Raw genomic sequence first — 15,099 nt, 5'->3', positions numbered from 1 at the left:
TTTCCTTTAGAAAATTATGAAACCTGAGCTCCTTTCGTTGCCTTACTGCGCATTTATCGGAGACAAAGGAGCAAGCTTCCTGTTTGACTCCGCCGTAGCCTCTGATGTATGGCTATTTTTCAATTATTATGCATGATTGGGTTTTCAACAACGATGTTGGGGGAGGCTGCTGGATGACGGGGAGAGGGGCCACAAAGGCAAACCCTTCCGCTTGAGCGTCTATCGTAGCTAACCGCAGGACGCAGACATTCGACAGGATAGCGAAAAAAGGATGAGCATTCAATTGGAAGATTGAATAAAATTTGCCTTAAAAAGACTGAAAAGAAAACGTTTAGAGAAAGTCGGTGAATGAATGCACTTATAAAAGGCATGGAAAATACATTAAGGAATTATTTTTTTAAATCATCTTTTGGAAAACCCAATTTTATTATAAATAAAGAACAATATAAAACAATTTATTATATTTAAACAGCTATAATTATGAACTCTTATTTCATAATTTGAAAGATTTCTTCATTTAATATAATTGAAATTGGTTGGCTTTAAGACATATCCATCAAATCCCCGCTATACCCTCAAAATAGCTGCAGAAATATTGAAAAACTTGCACAGTCTTTTGGTTAAAATCAAATTATGCGGCGCGTGCGTTGACCAGTCCGGCTACTTGAACTTCATTGAGTTGGAAAATTGAAAAGCAAACTACCCACAATCGTCTACTATAAAATATCTTTTTCCTTTTCTTACAGACTGTGGAAAGAGCTTTGAAGAGGAGGAACTGGAGCTGGGCGAGAACTGCGAGATGCCACAGAACCTGAGCAGCAAGCGCCAGGCCAGGGAACTGGATTCAGAGCTGGAAAACGAGGTGCTCGACCTAGCACCGCCACCCAAAAGATTGGCGGAAGCCCAGCTGAAGGAGGAGAGAGTGGAGGAGGCGGTGGCAAGTGCCATTCCACCGCAGCCCATGGGGTTTGCTCCGGAGGAAATGCATCAGGCGCTGCAGCTGCAGTTGCATAGTTACATAGAAATGGTTCGCCAATTGGCTCCGGAGGCTTTTCCCAATCCGAACATAGCCACGCAGTTCCTGCTTCAGAACTCCCTGCAAGCCTTGGCTCAGTTTCAGGCCTTGCAGCAGATCAAACAGCAGCAAAGGGAGGATCCTTTGCCCAGTTACTCCACTCCCTTGGCAAAGTCTCCCCTAAGAAGTCCTTCCCTGAGTCCGGTACCCCGGCACAGCAAATCGCAGCAGCAGCGAACTCCTCCAAACTCCATGACTGCTAATTCTCTGGGATTGAGCAGTGCCGTGATGACGCCAAATACACCCAGCATGCAGCAGCAGCAACTGCAGCAGAGCACTCCGAAGCCCACGAGTGGACTCACCGTGGCATCTGCGATGGCCAAACTGGAGCAGTCGCCGGAGGAGACCACCGACCTGGAGGAACTCGAGCAGTTTGCCAAGACCTTCAAGCAGCGCAGGATCAAGCTGGGCTTCACCCAAGGCGATGTGGGTCTGGCCATGGGCAAACTCTACGGCAACGACTTCTCGCAGACCACAATTTCCCGCTTCGAGGCCCTCAATCTGAGCTTCAAGAACATGTGCAAGCTGAAGCCGCTGCTCCAGAAGTGGCTGGAGGATGCGGACAGCAGTGTGGCCAAGTCAGGCGGCGGAGTGTTCAACATCAACACGATGACCAGTAGCTTGAGCAGCACCCCAGAGAGTATTTTGGGACGCAGGCGCAAGAAGCGCACCTCCATCGAAACCACCGTGCGAACCACGCTGGAGAAGGCCTTCCTGATGAACTGCAAGCCCACGTCGGAGGAGATCAGTCAGCTGTCGGAGCGCTTGAACATGGACAAGGAGGTGATTCGGGTGTGGTTCTGCAATCGGCGCCAGAAGGAGAAGCGCATCAATCCCTCGCTGGATCTGGATAGTCCCACGGGCACTCCCTTGAGCAGTCATGCCTTTGGCTATCCACCGCAGGCTCTGAACATGTCCCACATGCAACTGGAAGCCGGGTCGGGTTCTTTCTGCGGCAGCTCCATCAGTTCCGGGGAATAAGAAGAGTGCGGAACCTGGAAAATCCGATTTGTACATAGTCAGCTTATACTCCAAACTCTTCCACGACATTCCACAAGCCACTCTCTCCATATCAAATGCAACAATGCCATGGATGTATTTAGTAAACTAGGTGATAGCCAGTCGTATCAGAAAATCATTACGAATTTATGAGTACATATAGTTCACTACACTACCTATTCGTATCTGTATGCAAATAGAGTTCCTAGATCTAACTATCCCACAAAATGCCATATATCTGTTGTGTCCTATACCCACTACGCCACAAGCCAATTCCCCTAGTTGTATTTAATATGTATTGACTTAGATGTGTATGTGTACCGATGTTGTTGTACGATGTCCAATTGTAAATTGATCTTAAACACACTTAGATCCTAACATCCAAAAATTTCAATAAAATTATTCCGATAAAATAATTTATAAAAAATATAAAATGTTTATTTATACTTGGGGGAATTCAAAGAGGGAATATTAAATTAAAGGGCAAGAAATCTGTTTTCTTATGGTTATGTTCGCATCATCTAAACGAGTTTTCTCAAAAAATAAGTTCTGTTTAGACTGTGTCTTTTATAAATTTTCAACTGTTTTGCAAATTTTTGGGTTTTTGAGTAACTTTTTTTTAACGCATAAGATATCTTAAAAAACGCCTATGGACGCACAATTTTAAAAAATATCTTTTTATATATAATATATTTTAATATATTTTAATATATTTTAACATATTATTTTCAAATATATTTTATATTTAACAATTTTAAGTGGGTCAAACAACAGCAATTTAATTTTATGAAAAAAAATGTGTTTAATTTAATTTACAACTATTGCGATTCTTAATAAATATACATATAAGTCCGTAGGCATCCCGTTGGTATTGTTTTAAAGCATAAATACAGCAGTGTAAAGTTCACTTGATCAGATATTACATCTTTTATCAAAACGAGGTACTTCAGGCGTATTATTTTGTTAAAAGAAAATGGATATAACAATTTGAAAGCACTTTAGTCTGTAAAGTTTAGAATTAAGGTTTTTAAAACCAAAATATTACTCGCGAAATCTCAATCATCATATGCAACTTTATATGTCTTACAAGGATAGCAGCTCATCATAAAATACCATTGCAGTTCAGACACACGTTTTGCTATATTTTAGGTACCCTGGAATAATAAAATTAAATAGCTGTTGAGTAGTTCGTACAAATTTTAACTGCTTAACTATTAACTGCTAATATTGTCGAGACAAAGTAATACATTTCAAAACGTCTTAGCTTATTATTCAATTAGCCAACGCTTTAGGTTTATAGTCTGTCGTGTGCCGTCCACAAATACACTCGAATCTCATTAGGCACTGCCTAAATAAATATTGAACGAGATATTTAGTTAACTGATTTCCTTGGCCCGCTCCGAAAGCGTTTGCCAGCCACGCGACAAAGGCAAACACGACCATTTTTTAATAAACTTCCTGGCAAACGCGGGCCAAGGCAGAAAGGATGCGAGTGACCCACACCAGCAACCCCTTTTTTTGGTTGTCGAGTGTGGATTTGTTGGATAAGAAATCACTTCATCTTTTTGGGCCCGGCGACAGTCAATATGGCAACCCAGACAGAACCCCTATTTGTATATCGAGGCAAGCGTGTAAATCCTTTCCGAGCAACCCCAACTCCGATTCCTCATCCCGAATCCTCTTCCCTGCCAAAGTTTGCCCTGCTCTGATTCGTTCAGGACACGAATCTCTAAAAAATGATAAGAGTTGGGGAAGGGAAAGGGTTTACGCCATCAATTCACACATAGTTATGTCATATGGTGCTCGCTCCGGTGGTTGATTTTGGTCTTGTCCTGGTTCTAGTTCCTGTTGTTTGCTGTTTTCTGTCCCTGATGTGGGCTGTGGAAGTATTTTATGTTGTCCCAGTTGTATCCTTTTTAAATCGCTTAAGCAAGTCAAGTCCTTGATGGAGATATCTTAATGGAAGTGTGCCAATGAATTAGGTAAATTATGGTGTAAGGGAATGGGAAATAGGCATATGTGCAACACTTATTCCTAAAATTGTTCAAAGGGGTAAAGTTCATTAAAATAATTATTTTTATGCTTAATAGAATTTATTTGTGGTGAGCAGTTTGAAGTTCAAACTTTGAACAGTATTATTAGATATTTCACAGTGCTACATTCAGGAGGAAGTTTAATAGTCAAAAACTTTATTATATTTATTTATATATTTTATAATAAACACAGAAAGTTTTAATTTAATGTAATTTGGCCACAAATAAGTTAATTAATATTTAAATTAAAAAAAAGAAAGGAATTAGGTAAATGATGGTGTACGGGAACTGCAAATAGACTCATGTGCAACACTTATTCCTAAAATTTCATTAAAATAATTATTTTTATGGCTAATATATGTAATTCCTTTGTGGCGAGGAGAGTTTGAACAATATTATTTGATATTTCACAATGCCACATTCAGGACGAAGTTAAATAGGAAGGAATCACATATTTTAGCATAAAATTAGAACGTGTTAATCTAATGTTACTTGACCACAAATAAGATAATTAAGATTTAAATTACAAGAAGAACGGGAGCTCTTACCTAAGGTTTTGTTACTTTTTTTTAAATGTAAGCTTACCTATTTCTTATGGAATACTTTTTTTTAATTTTCTATGGCTTACTTGACCCTTTGAGTATTTTTGGTACTTCTATTGAAAACCGAATCCCAATCTTTGGTAACGTATTATTTGACCATATTCGTTTAAAACTTGACGGTTTACTTGCCCGCAGCTGTCCAGAGTTGCGAATAAATTTTTAATCTGACCAGAAGTGAAATCTCGACCGAATGGTTACCCTATTTAATTTGCAGGCCATTCGCCCACTCGAGCACACATCAAACGGAGGCCAAAGGAAAGCCCATCGATGCCAGCACTCACACTTAATTGGCGAGCACTCGAATCTCGGCTCGGGGGTTTGGGACTCTTTGAATGTTATCAGTCCTGTGCAGACGTCGTCTGGCCATTCCAAATAACCAAAAAACGAATGGAAACGGACGCAAAATGGCTTTGAGCCATTTCGGTTTTCAATAGGGGAAACTTCAATTGCATTGGTCATATTCAAAGTGCCCTAACCCTGAGCTGGTCAAAATGGGTTGATAAGCCCCGTAGGCTTTTTCAAGGGGTTTCCCGGTGGTTGGAGATCGCCAGCCCGAGATTTCATTCAGGTTTCGTTTGATAGATTTAGTTTGGCCGACAGGCAAACAAACACTTGCTGCATTTGCAAATTGAATTTTCTATCCCAGAAATGTTTCGCTTTCGCCCGCTTCATTTATAACAATTTAATGAAATTTTCGAATGCGTTTTCATAATATTGTCGTGGCCCCGCCATCATTAATCACTCGCCACTTGGCAGGACTAACGAAAATTAAGTTTCCTTTATGCCTTTGCTCCAATATTTATTTTCTTGATGACGTTTTTCTTCCTTGAGTGGCATGAACTAGATGGGATTCTTTTGCTAAGCAGATTCGTTAAATATTAAAGATATTTTTGAAAAAGTTCACCTACATTTGGTTAATTTTTTTTAAAAACAGCCTGACAAAAATACAAAAAAAAGGTTGATTCTAGGGCTTGATTGCCATTTTAAGGAGATAACTGCAAAAACTTCATGTAATTGTATGGCAAATATGTGTGAAATTTTTGCATTACCTTCGTAAAACACTTTTTTAATCGTTTAAAAGTAAGTAACAAATAAAAAAATGGGTTTGAGACCCTGTACTGCCGTGTCAATCTAATCAAAATCGTCTGTCCGATTCTACGCAAAAAAGTCTGTCAGATTTAAAGCAAAAAAATTTAAAAAATTCTACAACTCATTAAGCAAAAAAATTTAAAAAATTCTACAACTCATATAATTTTTTAGATCTAGATTTCTTAGATCTTATATGTAATCAATATTAAAGTTTCCTCGATAACCCAAAGTATGTATTGTACAATTTTACAATTCATATCATTTTTTATACAATGCTAATTTTAATTGCTCTTATGTTAATGAAACTTTACTTTAAAGCCCTCCAAAATAAATCTACAATTTTTTTTATAAGTCTCCTTTGTTCCTCTTCAATCTTTTAGACAAACTAGATGTGAGATAGCAGACGTTGGTAATTTCAGATGAGTTTTGCGAAATAAAAAGTGCTCGCAAATTATATGGCGAACATATGTTAAATTTCTGCGTGACTGGCTGACAATTCGGTGCTTTGAATTTCAATTCGACTAGCGCAAAAAAAGGAACACGGACAACTGGGACACACCCCTTTTCGCCCGACTGGAGAACATAAGACTTGTGCAAACATTTGGCCAAAAACAACAGCAGCGGGGGAAACACAATTGAATTACAATGAAAATATGAAATGAGCAAAAAGTAGATGAAGAAAATAGCATACAAAAATTAAGCAAACAGGCGAAACAAAGGGAAAACCCCCAAAATGAAAAGTTTCAAAAGTGTGGGCCACTGGCTCCGGCAAATAGCTTGAGAAAAAAGCGCAAATTCAATATTTGCTCAAGAAACAAATGGGAACGAGGACGTGAACGACAATGCCCCAAGACAGTCGAGCAAATAGCTAAAAAAAAGTAACGAAAAATAGAGTAAATAACTGGGATGAAAGCCGCATAAATCGAATTTTTCAATACCCTTCAAGTTACACATTTTGATTCTTTGGCAATTTTATTTATTAATTTTGCCAAGGTTTTGCAGTACTATAATAAGCAGTTTCTTAAAGAAGAAGGGCTTTTATTGTATTTCTTAAATTAATGCACCCTTTTTTTATATGTTGTCTTTATTTATTAATAGGTAATATTGAAACTAAGTTGCCAGTTCCAATATATAAAAATAAAACAACCTTTGCCATAAACATGAGATAAATAAAGAAAAATGGTCAAATATGAAAGGAAACTTCTGAGAGCAGAGTTTTCCACCCTCTAAAGACCAAAATGAAAAACGCAAATCAATGGCCGCTGAAGGAAAAACTTTAAAATGAAAAAAAAATTAGCATACGACCCCCGAAAGCGAATGGAAAACCTACCCCAGATATTTGCACGAGCCAATTAGCGAAATAGCTTTTTTGAGGCTCGAAAATCAAAGCCAATCAAGGGCGTGATCCGAAATCAACACCATCTCGGCAGATGGGTGGTTGGAGATAGTGGGCTAGAAAACTTGATCCCTTTGACATGTTTACACATTTAATTAACTTACACGCGCCGAAAGTTTCCGGACACGAGAGATAGTCCCCATCTAATCACACCCAAGCGAAAACCCAACCCACACGAAATTCCAAAATGGGGCTAAGAAAACAAAGGATAAAGACCCTTGCCCGACCCACCCCGCCGCCTTCTTTTTTGACAATTTGAAACCAGTTCAAGTGGTTTAATCATTTAACGCACATCATAAAAATCGCATCAAGTGATTTTTATTTACACGCCCAGAACAAAAAGGATCCCCAAAACGAATGGGGTGAATTTGAGGCGGGGGTGTGAAATGGGTGGGGCTCAGCGAACCCCTTTGAAACCCAAGGTGGTGGCTGAAAGCGAGGAAAATGAGTTCGCACATTAGATAAGGGTACGGTTGGTAATAATTCAGGTTTAAATGAAATCAAAGGAGTTGCTTTATGCTTTTTAGCTAGATTTGAAAGTCTTACAAAATTTTCAGCATTACTATAATAAAATTATGAATTTCCAAAACCAGTTCAATAGCCCACAAGCGATAAAAAGTAAAAGAAAGACATTTTGGAGGTGATCAATGTGAATTTGATCACTAAATTATACAGACAAACCAGACAAACAAAAAATACATGTATTAAATCCCTAAGACTGAATAAGGTAAAAAAAAAGTTAAGCTCTAGTTAGGGACTTTACGTAATGTGTGCTCGGGTGCCATAATTAGGGCAATTAAAATTTTTTTAAATAAATAAAATTATTTAAGACAAATTTAGTATTGAAGCCTTTACATTGGCGTTATTTACCATAAAGTCAAGAAGAGTTAAATATTTATTTTCACTCTGCATTGAAAACTAATTTTATACTTTATAAATAAGTTTTGTATATAAAGCCTCTCTCACCAATTAATTTCGTTATTTTTAATTGTATTTTGAAGACTTTTTATTTCTTTTCTTACTGAAAGTAAAACGATAATATTCAAGGATGGCACTTAAATCCCATCTGAGCAAATATAACAAAGATACTTTTTGGCGATTTTATTGAGAAGGTAATTTTTGAACACCGTGAATTAAATCAAAAAATCAACAGGAAACATTAACAATCGAGGTAAAAGCCTTTTTCCCAAAAAATTAAGATTCAAGGTTCATCAATGATTTTGTTACCACTGACAGTTTAAAGCGAACTTTAGCTCAACTCATATTGGGCCTTAATAGGTACGAAACAATTGCCGGTTGTGGACTGCCTCTTGTTTTTCACATACATTACAATAGGTCTTAGCTAACTGCCAGTAAAGGAAATGTATTTAATTCTTTAATAGAAAAATGTTTTTTTTTGGGAATATATTAAAGTTACCATATTTTGTAAAACACAAATGTTGTCAAAAAGTAAAACCTTTTGAATATTTTTGAAAAAAGTTGAAGGAAACTATAAAAAAAGATAGATATGGATTTTTTTAAATATATAATCTTACAGCGACAAGAAAAATGAATGATTTTCATATTTGCGAATTTATAAGTTAATTCCCCAAACTGGTCGGTGCTTGGTCCAGAAGAAAAGTTCACGTTCTGTAAAATTAATTGAACAAACTTTTTTTAAAAAGGAAATATACATCCGGTACCATGGTACCGGACCACACACATTTTTGACGTTAACATTTAGTTGAAACCAATATAAATCACGAAACTCGATAATCATTAAACGAATCTTTTGCCCATAATGTATTTCAATTGAAGACCAACAACAACCGTTAGGTTATGTGTATCTGTTGGGTACCCTTAGTTATTTAGCCATCTCCGAATTAAAGAGTGATTATAAGATCCTAACAATAATTATGTGACAAAAATCCTTCATAACTCAAAAAAGGTTTTTATTTGGGTTGTGTTAGCGAAGTATTTAATCTTTTAGTTTTCGTTTTTTAAATACATATTAAGCTGGTAAGGCGTAGTGTATATGTGAATTTTATTCAAATTTAATGCGAAATCGCATAATGGGTAATAGATGTGAGGGATTAGATGAAAATGCTTTAAGATTGATCTTGATCGGAGACAGACAACCGAAGGAGGTGGGTCACAATGCTTAACTGAAGGTATTGACCTGAAATGAAAGTGGGGCAATAATTAACAACCAATAAAATTATTTAATAAGTTTATACAACACTTACAATATCATCAATCTTCAAGATCGAGCGAATCGTCTCCGTGGCCAGGGTGATTGATGAAATACTGACCAGCAGCGGTTGCACTACATTCTCAGCGTAAATGTCTGTGATGGCGCCCTTGCGCACATTAATACCAGCTGTTTTCTCGCCCTGGGCGTGGCGGTTGCGCAATTCCGTGACCGTGGCAATGGGGTTCAAGCCGGCGTTCTCAGCCAGAGTCGAAGGAATGACCTCCAGGGCATCGGCAAATGCCCGGAAGCAGTACGCATCCACACCCTCAACCGTTTGAGCCAAGGCTGCCAACTGCAGCGCCATCTCGATCTCCGGTGCACCACCGCCCACAATCTGGGCGCGCAACTTCACCAGGCAACGCACCACACACAGGGCGTCGTGCAGAGAGCGAGCAGCCTCCTCAAGCACCAGCTTGTTGGATCCACGGCAGATGATCGAGACTGTACGTCCCATGTTCTGGATGCCGGTGATCTTCACAAACTTGTTGGTGCCACTGGCCACCTCCTCGACCAGCTCAGCGCTGGAAAGGTTCTCGGCTGTGAAATGATCCAGCGAGGCGATTGGACGGCAGTGCAGAGTCTTGCACACGAACTCAATGTCCTCGCGCTCCACATCCTTGACCACCAGGCACTTGATCTTGTCCAAAAAGTGCTGAGCGAGGTCAGAAACAGCATCGCTAAGGAAGAAACAGGAAATTATCAGCAAAAATAAGGCGAAGAAATTTCTGAACCTACCGCAGGATGGATTTCTGAACCAGCAGGACATTGCATCCGGACTTCTTGATCTGCTTGACAATGTTGAGGATGTATGAACGCTCCTCCTTCAGCACACGATCCATGGCAGCGTAGTCCGACACAATAACATTGTGGTCCATCTGGAAATGTGCATAAATATGGATAAATACGAGTAATAATAAAAGTTTATTCGGTATTATTGGTACTTACATCGGTCTTGGGTGCCGAGATGCAGAACTGGATAAGACCGATCTTGGCCTTCTCGATGCGCTTGGGAGCATTGGAGCCGGCCGAGCGGCAAGTAAAGACCAATCCATCGACCAGCTCGGTGTCCTCAACGGTGCCGCCCAGGCTGGAGATGACCTTGATGTTCTTGAGATCCACAGAGCCCTCCTTGCTGGGGTCCGTGACCTTCAGCACGGCATCCACGGCAATGGGGGCCAGGAGGCTGCTCTGCTGGGACACCACCTTGGAGTTCAGCGAGGTGGAGGCACTCTTAATCAGCGTCTCGCGGTCGTTCAGCTCGATAGGGGTGGACATCTGTTTGAGGATCTCCACTGCCTTGTTGGAGCAGCGCTGGAACGAGTCCGAGATGGCCGTGGGATGCAGGCCCTTCTGCAGCAGCTTCTCGCAGGCTTCCAGCAGAGCGCCGGCAATAACCACAACAGAGGTGGTGCCATCGCCAGCGGCCACGTCCTGGGCACGAGACAGCTCCACCAGCATCTTGGCGGCCGGGTGCAGCACGTTCATCTGCTTCAGGATGGTGGCTCCATCGTTAGTGATGGACACTTCGCCATTGCCCGCCTGGATCATCTTGTCCATGCCGCGGGGGCCCAAACTGGTACGAATAGCATCGGAAACAGCTGCAATAAAGGATTATTTATTAATTTAAGTTCCTGATTGAAACAATAATATATGTACATGGAACCAAGATGTAATAAAAGGTCGAAAAACAGTTTAAAGAAAGTTTGTTAAAAATTAAATCAATTGAGCCCTCTTGCTTAAAATTTCAATTTGTCTAATTTAAATCTCTAAAATTAAAAAACGAAGTTATCCGCATTATAAAATACTCTGCTATTCTAACACTCGAAGCTATAAAAAAAACATATCATAGTTTAAGTTGAAATTATTCCCCATTCATGATTCGGGTCTATAGTTCTTTATACCGTTACGTTATTATCTTTAATTTTATAAAATGTATATAAAGAAATAGTCTATGTATAATAAAAATAGTTTAGTGTTCAAAAGTTACCATACATTAATGTTATAATTATAATTATAGTTTCATTATTCATAAAATTGGATTTGAACTGAATTTTTACTAGACATGCACTCATAAGCTGGAGAACCTTTATTATATGAAGTTTAATTTATGTGAAATAAAAACAATTGAAAATTGTATTGGATTGTGCGTTTAAGCATTATAACCAAACGTATGCAGCTTGAAAGAATGGCATGTGCTTAGTTTCATACAGACTGTTTAACATCGGATGACTAATTTCCAAAACAGACAGATGGTCTTTGCTTTTTAATATCTTATCGACTTAAATTAATTTTATTTTCCGAAACAGGAGGCAGAGTAAACATCCTATCGGGAGTTTAGTTCCCCCAAGAAGGGTATTATAAACCTTAAATTTTCACAGCTCTGTTCATCACATGAGTAATGCTCGCTCTTCTTCTTACGCCCAAGAAGTTTCCAGACACAGCCGGCATCCAACTGCGATTTTCATTAGCCATTTGGCCAGCAATTCCGGCATAACACTCCCCGGAAACCCATTGCCCAGGCTTCTAGGACCACAAATATTCCCTCGGCATAGGTTTCTCATCACGCATGGCTTTATTTCAGTTTAATTTTTCACATTTTCTCACCTTTGGCCGCCTGGATATTTGACAAGCGCACATCAGTGGGCTTCGACTTGTCTTTAAAGGCCTTGGCCGTGGGCTTGATGCCAACCGATTTTGCCTTGGGCGCCATTGGAACGTTGAGACTTAGTTTTTAGCAAAACACAATTATTCCACACTAAATTCACAGCGATTAACACAGATTAAAATTGGGTAAATTTAATTTTTTTGTGCTGAAATTAGTGTGACCGCCCTCAACGAGCTGGAATTTACCGCTGTCTTGACAATCGGCAGTACTGAGGGCTATCGATGTCATCGTTCCGTGTGAATGCTGGGGTTACCGTTTTCTTAAAGGTGACTCGGCTGGTTTATTTACATTTGGATTTGGTTTAATTTTAAATTAAAATCATGCCGCACGGACACTCGCACGATCACGGTGGATGCAGCCATGAGGCCACGGACGTGGACCACGCCCTGGAAATGGGCATAGAGTACAGTTTGTACACCAAAATCGACCTGGACAACACGGAGTGTCTGAACGAGGAGACGGACGGCCAGGGAAAAAGCGTTTTCAAGCCCTACGAAAGGCGCCAGGATCTCTCAAAATTCGTCCAGAGCGACGCGGACGAAGAGCTCTTGTTCAATATCCCCTTCACCGGAAACGTTAAGCTCAAGGGAATCATCATAAGCGGTGCCAATGATGATTCGCATCCCAACATGGTCAAAATGTAAGGACGATTATTCTATAAGGTTTAAAATCCCCTCTAAAATATTTATACAAAGAAACAGTAGTCGGATCTTTGATGCGGTATTAGCTAAAAGGTCTACATAGATCTATCCGCATATAAATCCTAATCGAATTCCTGTATACGTAATAGAATAAGGATCGTATTTAAACATACATATATACATAGGTCGTTCAACTGGTGTTCAAGTAGAATTACAATTTTCATAACATACCAGTATTAAACAAAAACTTTATTTATATCTTTTATGTATATAGACTATGCAATCTATAAGGATAGGTGTTTTAAAAAATTTCAATATTATTCTAAAGCTATTGTAATGATTTTGTGTCCCTTTAGCTAGGATAGATTCAATTTGAATTGATTAATTTTGAAAATACCAATTAGGATTAGAGCCTAGAATATTAATTTTGAATTTTATAAATCAAACTAAAGCACTTTTTGAGTAAGATTCCACATAAAAATTTACCTGTAAGGTAATGCAATCTTTGGTTTCTGAGAATACATCCGTACACTATAAAATAAATACTTTTTCAGCTTTAAGAACCGCCCCAGAATGACCTTCGACGATGCAAAAGCTAAGCCCGATCAGGAATTCCACCTAACCCGCGATGTCCGTGGAGAAATCGAGTACTCACCCAAAGTAGTCACCTTCTCATCCGTGCACCACCTCTCGCTTTACTTCCCTAGTAATTTTGGTGATGACAATACTCGCATTTATTATATAGGTAGGTGACGCAGAATCCCTTAGCATTTAATATTACCCATTACAATCATATATTTAAAGGACTCCGAGGGGAGTTTACTGAAGCTCATTATCATGGTGTAACCATTTGCAATTACGAAGCTCGTGCCAATGCCGCAGATCACAAGGATAAAGCTTTCGATGGAGTAGGAAGAGCCATCCAATAAATTAGAACTGGACTGCTTTTATGTTATTTAAAATTCGCAATTTAATTGAGTATCTGTGTGAAGTATATTTTGTGATCATTTAAGGCATAAAATGTATTTCCTTATCATTTAAATAATTGAGTATTTGTATTGCACTGGAATTGAAGGGTAAAATCTCTCAAGAATACTGTGTGGGAGGCACCACATCGGGTCCAATTTTCATGGCTATATTGGGTACCTTATCCGAATGGATTTCAGCCGTGACCTCGGTAAAGAGTTTGTCCCACTGCCAGAGATCGTCCTTCTCATTGAGACTCTCCTGGGGGACCAAGCATTCAGCTAAGATTGAGAGATCAAATCCATCCACCGCCGAAAAGGCATACTGGGAAAGCAAATCAGAATTTGCCTCCTTTAAAACAGTAGACCGAGTAGTGCCGATACTGAATTTTAAGCATTTAGTTACTATAGTGCACAAATTGCATAAACTCAGGCTTACGTAGGTGGTTCCACTATCTCATTCAGCATAATTTCATCTTTGAGATCATCCATATCTGGGATGACTGGAATGTCATCTGTTGGTATTGAATTTGTAGTCGATTTTGTTTGCCTAAAACGTTCGCTGCAAAAATAGATTTATATTGTTAGTTAAGCTACTGAAAAATTTAATCATGTGTACGGAAACCAAAGACCAGTTTTACATTTTTAAAGAAAGTAAATGGTATTAATTCACTGGCTTTTGCGGGTATAAGTTCATGATTTTTGGATTCTAAAGGAAAGAAAGCCATTTTCAATAGGTATCTCAAAAATAGCCAATCCTTTTTAAATAGTTTTAGCTAATCAGCCAATATATTGTAAGCGATTGATAGAAAAATGGAAAAATACCCAGCATTCTGGGATAACATATACAAAATCCTATAAATATTTGACAACCTTTAGATACACTTACTCATCAAAGGAGTTCTTCTTGGACCTGTAAAGAAAGAGTAATCAGTAATATTACCTATACACGGCGTTACTTTACCCACTTTAATCCCTTTAGTCCAGAATCAGCCCAGCCCCCCGAAATTCGACGGATAGGTGGACGGTGAGACTCGAATTCATTGTTGTAGGTCGACGAAGTGGTCGTATCCGAAGTTGTGGGAGGAGTTCCTGCCTGGACATTCAGGGTGATGTCGATGGATATATCCTTGGAGCCTGTGGCCGCCTGTGAAGGATCTTCCTTCAAGACATCGCGACTCTTGGAGCGCCGACCTTTCCTGGCCGTCGTCTGGGGGTGAAAATATGTTCAAACCTTAGTATCCATCTATTTAAATGTAATTTTTTAACCTTTCTTATGGTCATCTTTAGTTCTTCGGCCCAGTCCATCATTTTCTGTTTACGTTTTTCTTCACCGTTTCCAAGGCAACAAGTGGTCATGGTTACTCCGTGAGAATGGCTGAGTTTCTCCTGGAGTTTGCC

At 39.2% G+C, this 15,099-nt stretch overlaps 4 protein-coding genes across 5 annotated transcripts in view; 2 read left to right on the top strand and 2 right to left on the bottom strand.

The window, feature by feature from the left end:
• The window catches only part of LOC108050616 (POU domain protein 2), a 34,553-nt gene extending 32,065 nt beyond the window's left edge, over positions 1-2,488 (top strand). The window contains exon 5 of one of the 2 annotated variants that reach the window (XM_017132382.2): positions 747-2,488. In XM_017132382.2, coding sequence (XP_016987871.1) covers positions 747-2,056 — 1,310 coding nt within the window. In that variant the 3' untranslated portion in view covers positions 2,057-2,488. The remainder of the gene's footprint in view (positions 1-746) is intronic. The other variant, XM_017132384.2, reaches the window with a different exon arrangement.
• Positions 2,489-9,104: 6,616 nt separating this feature from the next.
• On the bottom strand, positions 9,105-12,272 carry LOC108050599 (T-complex protein 1 subunit delta). The gene is made up of 5 exons (XM_017132361.2): positions 12,032-12,272; positions 10,373-11,025; positions 10,163-10,302; positions 9,420-10,104; positions 9,105-9,352 (listed from the first exon to the last, which is right to left on the bottom strand). Exons 1-5 carry the CDS (start codon positions 12,135-12,137, stop codon positions 9,335-9,337), a joined length of 1,602 nt encoding a protein of 533 aa, XP_016987850.1. The 5' UTR covers positions 12,138-12,272; the 3' UTR covers positions 9,105-9,334.
• Positions 12,273-12,324: 52 nt separating this feature from the next.
• On the top strand, positions 12,325-13,775 carry LOC108050603 (PITH domain-containing protein CG6153). The gene is made up of 3 exons (XM_017132365.2): positions 12,325-12,732; positions 13,288-13,478; positions 13,538-13,775. Exons 1-3 carry the CDS (start codon positions 12,413-12,415, stop codon positions 13,660-13,662), a joined length of 636 nt encoding a protein of 211 aa, XP_016987854.1. The 5' UTR covers positions 12,325-12,412; the 3' UTR covers positions 13,663-13,775.
• Positions 13,679-15,098, bottom strand: LOC108050601 (intraflagellar transport protein 43 homolog). The gene is made up of 5 exons (XM_017132363.1): positions 14,968-15,098; positions 14,667-14,908; positions 14,588-14,611; positions 14,138-14,260; positions 13,679-14,081 (listed from the first exon to the last, which is right to left on the bottom strand). The coding sequence occupies exons 1-5, from the start codon at positions 15,055-15,057 to the stop codon at positions 13,820-13,822; spliced, it is 741 nt and encodes a 246-aa protein (XP_016987852.1). The 5' UTR covers positions 15,058-15,098; the 3' UTR covers positions 13,679-13,819.
• Between the last annotated feature and the right edge of the window lies 1 nt (position 15,099).

Source organism: Drosophila rhopaloa, unplaced genomic scaffold (genome assembly GCF_018152115.1).
Source record: "Drosophila rhopaloa isolate 14029-0021.01 unplaced genomic scaffold, ASM1815211v1 contig_2, whole genome shotgun sequence".
Lineage (NCBI taxonomy): Eukaryota > Metazoa > Arthropoda > Insecta > Diptera > Drosophilidae > Drosophila > Drosophila rhopaloa.
The sequence above is the reverse complement of the archived record's forward strand: the minus strand, read 5'-3'. Positions and strand labels throughout refer to the sequence as shown.

Coding starts and splice junctions, on each gene's coding strand:
- LOC108050599 (XM_017132361.2), bottom strand. CDS start 12,137: ATGGCGCCCAAGGCAAAATCGGTTGGCATCAAGCCCACGGCCAAGGCC. Junction 11,026..12,031: donor AAATATCCAGGCGGCCAAAG/GTGAGAAAATGT, acceptor CCTTTATTGCAG/CTGTTTCCGATGCTATTCGT. Junction 10,105..10,162: donor GTTCAGAAATCCATCCTGCG/GTAGGTTCAGAA, acceptor TTTCTTCCTTAG/CGATGCTGTTTCTGACCTCG.
- LOC108050603 (XM_017132365.2), top strand. CDS start 12,413: ATGCCGCACGGACACTCGCACGATCACGGTGGATGCAGCCATGAGGCC. Junction 12,733..13,287: donor CATCCCAACATGGTCAAAAT/GTAAGGACGATT, acceptor ATACTTTTTCAG/CTTTAAGAACCGCCCCAGAA. Junction 13,479..13,537: donor TACTCGCATTTATTATATAG/GTAGGTGACGCA, acceptor ATATATTTAAAG/GACTCCGAGGGGAGTTTACT.
- LOC108050601 (XM_017132363.1), bottom strand. CDS start 15,057: ATGACCACTTGTTGCCTTGGAAACGGTGAAGAAAAACGTAAACAGAAA. Junction 14,909..14,967: donor TAAAGATGACCATAAGAAAG/GTTAAAAAATTA, acceptor TTTCACCCCCAG/ACGACGGCCAGGAAAGGTCG. Junction 14,082..14,137: donor GAGATAGTGGAACCACCTAC/GTAAGCCTGAGT, acceptor CTTAAAATTCAG/TATCGGCACTACTCGGTCTA.